A 6,566-nucleotide genomic window follows, 5' to 3' on the forward strand; every position below is an offset into this window, starting at 1 on the left:
TTCTCATTTCTGGTAATTTATTCCCATGCATTTACAATTTTTCCTGGATCTCGAATGGGACTATATAACTGGAACTAGGCACTGGGTCAGGGACTTTGGAAAGGACTTCTTGCAATGAAAGGGTGATTCAGTGAATAAGACATTCCACTAGGCCTGGTTTCATAGGGGAATAATATTATAATACTTCCTTTCCTAGGAAACACTCCTTATAAGGATTCCAAATATCCCCTATTGAGATACAATGATACAGTGGATACAATGATACAGTGATAAAATGTTGAATTTGGAGTCAGGAAGTCAAGAACTCAAATCTTGCCTCTGACCATGTATGCCCATGGGCATACCAATTCTCTGAATCTTAGTCTCCTATCTATTGAATGAGGGGGGTGGGATTAAATGATTTGGTGACATCTATATAGACCATTATTTATAGACATTGTCCAGTCATAGACTTATATAAGCATTATGATATGGTCTAAGACATAACCATACTGTATTGCTGCTAAGAACTGAATCTATTGAAAGCTCTCTACAGGCAGCATGCTCAATGGAAGAGGCATAATTGTAATTGTATACATATATAGAGAGCACATAATTATAGACATAATCAAAGCTCATTCTGCAACTCCAATTCAATTTAAGAAACATTTGTAAAATATCTATAAAGATTATGCTATATGTTGGGGATTTAAAAACAAAATGAGACAGCTCTTGCCCTCTAGAAGTTTGCCTAGTATTGGGACATAAAACATCTCGCCACCCCCTCCTTGCCCCAGAGAAGTAGCTGTAAGGTAACATGGGTAGGAAGAGAATATTAAGAACAGGTATCAAGGAAAAATTCTTCTAGATACAGACTGTGAAACCTGAAATTGGGAAGAGTTATCTGAGTGTAAATCTTACTCAGACACAACTACCTGTGTGACCTTGTACAAGTCATTAAACACTATCTGTCTCAGTTTCTTCATCTGTAAATAGGGATAATAAGAGCACCTACCTTCCAAGGTTATTATGAGAATGAGATTTTTTTAAGCACTTTGGAAAAACTTAGTAATACTACTTCTACTAATTATAATTTCTACTACTACTACTACTATTGCTATTATTACTGTTGTTGCTGCTGCTGCTACCACTTCTACTCCTACTACTATAAACTCCTCCTCCTCCTCCTTCTTTTCCTCCCCTTCCTTCCCTTCCTCCCCTTCCTCCTCTTCCATTTCCTCTCCCTCTTATGGTACCTGAACTGAATTTTTTTTTGCTTTTTTTTTGAAACACAATAAGGTTAAGTGACTTGCCCAAGGTCATACAACTGGGTAATTATTAATTGTCTGAGGCCAGATTTGAACTCAGATTCTCCTGACTCCAGGGTCGGTGCTCTATTCACTGAACCATCTAGCTGCCCCCTGAAATTATTTTTGAAAAAAACTAAGAGACAGAAGAGAGAATAATATCCAGTTTTGAGGACTTAAAGGAAGGTATGGAGGAGGGAGATAAGAATGACGAGCTCAGGAGGCAGCTTAGTAGTCTAGTTTGACAGGGATATAAGATGTATATGGGTGAATAATGCAAAGTTAAGAGTAAAAAAAAAAGATAGATTATGGCCTTTGTTAAGGACTATAACAAATTAGAAGGGGGAGTTTGCATTTATCTTAGAGGTATGAAGAAACCACAGAAAGTTTTATCGATAACATTAAAGTTTAGGAATATAAGAGATGAACATCCTAAGTATTCTCAACATTTTATAGGTTTAGAAGCTGAGACTTGGTGAGGTAAAGACAGGAAAAGAAGAATATGGATTACAAAAATTGTTACTTGCTACTTGATATAGGCCCTGGGGTATGTCACCATTTCTTCTCCATGACAATGTGGTTGACTAATCTCATCTTATTTGCCATGCAACCCCAATCAGAGTCCAGGGAACTTTGCTGGAAGGTCAAAGACTTAGGAGATGGACAAAATTTAATTTGCTCCATTGACTCCTCTTAAGAAGGCAAGGGGAATGTTTGGAGGGCCTGAGGGTCAGAATGCGAATACCAGGAATCCCTGGATAATATGTTGGTTGTCCTTGGTCCTCAGTAAATCACAGCTTCCCTTTCTATAAAAATCAGAGAATGAGTACACACATAGTTAGGGTCGAGAGGTCACAGAGTAAAAGGAAGGATGAAAGAAAACAGGGTGATTCTAGGAAATGGGGGGGTCTGAATCTGGCATTATCCTGTTTGTAATGGATCACAGTATTGACTAGAAGAGGCTCCTATCCGTTGCCTTATCCAGAGGAGAAGAAGACCAAAGACCAGATGAGGGAAGGTCAAAGGGGTGGTAAATAACAAACCCAGTATTCAAACCCATGTCCTCCTTCTCATTCCAAACCCCATGTTTTCCCTAGTATATCACTTTAGGACTGAAACCACAGCTCTTCACAAATATTATAAAAAAGCATTCATAGTAAGAAGACTGACTATATGCGATGGTAGTTTTATCAGTCATTTTTTATGCAAGGCCTTGAGTTTAACATTTTTCTCCTTCCTGCCCTCCTTTCCCTCCCCACTCCCCCTGACAGAAATCAGTCTGATAGAGGCTCTACATTTATAACCATGCTAAACACAGATACAAATTGAGATAAGTGCCTCTTTTAAAAAAAATGAAATATTAAGTGCCAACTATGTGACTGTTCTAAGGCATTGTTCTAAGCACTTTACAAACATTAACTCATGTGATTTTCACCACAACCCTGGGAAGTAGAAGCTATTTTTATTTCCTATTTTTCAGATTAGCAAACTGAAGAAAAAAGAGGTGAAGTGACTTGCTCAGGGTCACTCTGCTAGTAAGTATCTAAGACTATATTTGAACTCAGATTTTTTCTGACTTTAGGACAAGTGCTCTTATCCACTGTGTCACCTAGTTAACTCATTGATAGGATCACATTAAGCAAGGTATCCCTTGATCAGGAGATGTGAGTTCTGGAAGGGGAGTCAATTGTGAAAAGAGTGGAATTGTCAGAATATCCTTTCCTGTCTTTCCTGATTGTCCAAGGTCAAAGAACTAGTACATGTTTGAAGCAGATTTGAACTTGGGAAGATGAGCCTTGCTGACACCAGACCCAGTACTCTGAAACCACTTTGCTTCCTCATTTTTTTCTGATTAGCTTACCCTTTCTGCTGTACTTGAGCATGAATAAGAGAATGAAGAAATTGACCAGGTAACCCCAAAACATCAAAATCCTCCCCTCAAAGAGAGTTCATCCTGGAATTAGGAGGCAATGGTTCCACTGTCCTGTAGTCTGGGATGTCTTGCACTCTTGAGGCATCACATTTTAGGATGGACATTGGTAAGCTTGGGAGCATCTAGAGGAGTGGAATCAGATGTATGAAAGACACTGAAATAATGACCTCTAGAAGGAATTTGGGATACATAGCTCAGAGAAGGGAAGACTTTGGGGCATAGAAAAGTCTCTAAGAATCTGAGTGATGAAAATAAAAAGAATCTAAGTGATGGTAATATAGAATTGAGATTTCACTTATTCTGGTCTGGTGGATATAAGGATAAGTTTTCAAATGAAAACAGGTGGCACAGTGTAAATTATATCATGCTTGAATCCTGCCTCAGCCATTAATTTGCTAGCTAAGAGACCCTGGAGAAGTCACATAACCTCTCAGCCTCAGTTTCCTCATTTGTAGAATGGAGGATCATCACAGCACCAACATGCCAAGGCTGACAAGGACCAAATGGGATAACTTATGTAAAGTGCTTTGTAAACCTTAAGGTACAGTGTGAATGCCAGCAAATAGGGAAATGATAGAGCTGAGGGGGAGGGAATGTCTTTCATTTCAGTGAAGATCTTCAAATAAAGAATCAATAATCATTTTACTGTGTGTGCCATAGAGAAGATTCTCATTTAGGTATGGGTTGGACTAGATGGCTATTACCTTGGGAATATAAAGAGTCATGGAAGAAGAAGATTTTCATTTTCTTTGGGGTCTCAAGAAGTCCATCCTGATTTCCTTCTGACTCTGATGCTTCAAGGAAGCATCAATGGTTAAAAGCAAACATTCCAAGCAGGAGGAAGGAGTGACACTGGCTTAGGTGTAAATGTGTGTTGGGGGGAGAGGCTGATGAGAGGTTAGCTCAACTTTTGTTCTCTCTCAAGTGAGGCTGAAGAACTTGGCTCTAAATAGGACATCTGAATTTGAGGGCTAGAGCAATCTGACCCCAAATTTAGCTAAGAAGACTCTAAACCCACCAGACAAGTTTTGTTTAAGTAGTGCCAACACCTCTGAGGCCAATGAAGCCTATTAATAAGATGTTTATATTAACATGAACCTAAACAATAACAAGGAAAAGATGCCCCAAACCCTGCCCATATGAAGTGAGGATAGACTATAAAAGTCACAGAGTATAAGGTACCTTAGACACAGCTCATTCACTTCTTGAACCAATTTAGCCACCAACAGAAGTAATACTATGCCTAATAGCTGTTGTCTCAGAACTTGCCAGACCATTCCATCTGCACCTACCATCCCTTTCTATTCCAATGGTGGCATTCATGGAAAGACTATCTGCCTGCCTAGTTCCTGCCAAGGCAAAACGTGGCAACTGGTTACCTGTCAAGAAAACTGCCAGCCATCTAGCTGCAACTTGAGTTGTCCCGAATCTACATGCTGTGAGTCTACGTCCTGCCAACTAACTTGCCTTCCATTAACATCTCATGTGGGTTTTGTCTGCCAACCCATCTGTAACAGTGCTAAGTGCTATGAAGCCAATGGCCAGTCGACTTGCATTGTCTGCAGCTGTCCACCACCTAGCTCTGAATCTATCTCCTGTCAACCAACTTGTGATACCAATCCTTGCCAACCAGCTTCCTGTCAAGAAGCTGTGTGTGTGACCAAGTCATGTTCATCAACTTGCTGCCAACCAACAGTCTGTGAGTCCACTTCCTGCCAGCCAGTCTGCTCTGAATCCAATTCTTGTCCTAAGATGTCATGCCAGCCAATCTGCTCTGAATCCAATTCTAGTCCTCAGATACCTTGCCAGCCTATCTGCTCTGCATCCAGTTCTTGTCCTCAGATGCCATGCCAGCCAGCTGTTTGCATGCCCAGTTCATGCCAACCAACTTCTTGTCAGACAAGTCCATGCCAATCAGTTAGCTGTGAAGACCAGTCCTGTGGACCAACTTGCTATCAGCCTGTCTACTTTCTCAGTTCTTGTGCACCATTTCCTTGCATAACTGTTTGTCAGCCATCTTTCTATATGCCTAGTGATTATAAACAAACATACTACATACCTATGTCCTTCCAGTCCTTTTATTGCCAGTCACCTTTTATGCCTTATGCTTGCCAACCAACCAGCTGCCAACCAAAATGCCCTGTGCAGAACTCATGTAATTCAACCTGTGGAACCTCTCTCTCCTGCCAGCCAACTCAATCTGCACCTTCTTCTTACAAAGGGGATGGATGCAAGTCCACTTCTTTCCAGCCGGCTTGCTGTGTGACTGGTTCTGAGAAACCATGCAGTTGTAGCACTGGTTTCTGCCAACCCACTTCCTCAAGGTCATGCAAGACAGGTCGCCACCTGCTCAGGTCCTGCCGACCCAATAGCTATGCATCAAACATCCGCAAAACTACCTATTGCTAATGGAGAAGCCTCTGCCTCATCTGAGAAGCCAAGTCTGCTCATCATGCTGCATTGCTTGTGTCTTATTTATTGTTACACAGCAATTCTTCCAAGTATTTGTTTCTGCTGTTCAACAACTATGCCATGTATATTCTCTTTGAATCCAATCCTGAAAGCCTCTGCAGGCATTGGTTAAGTAATGAAAACAGCTGCTAGGAAATGATTTTCTTCAAACACAAGAGAAAGACACCAGGAAACAATGGGTGAAGCTATATTTTGTATTTCTTGATGCTGTCAATCTCATTTCATTTCAACAAATGATCTTTTCTGGGTTGTTTCTATACTATTTAAAAGTCAACTTGCTGCCTTTTGCTAGTAATGGTGAATAAATGCAATAGAGTAAACAGCAAACATTATGCCTCTTCATTGATTACAGTCTATCCTCTGACCATATTTCCTTCCTGTTTCATTTCATTTTGATAACCCTGTAATCAAAACTTTAGATTTAATCTAAATTTCCACATTGCTTTAAAAATGTGTGATTAAATTTCCAAATTGCTTTAAGAATGTGTGATTAGGTGACTCAGGGAATAGAACAATTTGAAATAAGAAAGAACTGAGTTTCAAATCCAGTCTCAAGACACTTACTAGTTATGTGATCCTGGGCAAATCATTTAACCTCTGTTTACCTTAATCCTCTGGGTAAGAAAATGGCAAACCACTCTAGTATCTTTGTCAAGAAAACACCCTGGATGATATTGGTGAACAATGGTCTGTAGGGTCATAAAGAGTCACACATACCTGAATAACTGAACAACAACCATGTGAAATGGATTGTTAAAATACTATTTCAAACTTAGAATTTAAGAGATGTGTAACAGTTGTAACTTGTCCATAGTCACATAGCTAATAACTTGAACTTAGATAATTCGACCATAAGTGGTATTCTTTCTATTATA

At 39.8% G+C, this 6,566-nt stretch overlaps 1 protein-coding gene across 1 annotated transcript; it reads left to right on the forward strand.

Annotated features, from left to right (window-relative positions):
• The first annotated feature begins 1,264 nt into the window (after positions 1-1,264).
• On the forward strand, positions 1,265-6,001 carry KRTAP29-1 (keratin associated like protein 29-1). The gene has a single exon (XM_074220560.1). The coding sequence runs from the start codon at positions 4,459-4,461 to the stop codon at positions 5,626-5,628; it is 1,170 nt and encodes a 389-aa protein (XP_074076661.1). The 5' UTR covers positions 1,265-4,458; the 3' UTR covers positions 5,629-6,001.
• The last annotated feature ends 565 nt before the right edge of the window (positions 6,002-6,566 follow it).

This window comes from Macrotis lagotis, chromosome 2 (assembly GCF_037893015.1).
Source record: "Macrotis lagotis isolate mMagLag1 chromosome 2, bilby.v1.9.chrom.fasta, whole genome shotgun sequence".
In the NCBI taxonomy this organism is placed as follows: Eukaryota; Metazoa; Chordata; class Mammalia; order Peramelemorphia; family Peramelidae; genus Macrotis; species Macrotis lagotis.

Excerpts from the sequence above, each read along its gene's own strand:
- KRTAP29-1 (XM_074220560.1), top strand. The coding sequence starts at position 4,459 with ATGCCTAATAGCTGTTGTCTCAGAACTTGCCAGACCATTCCATCTGCA.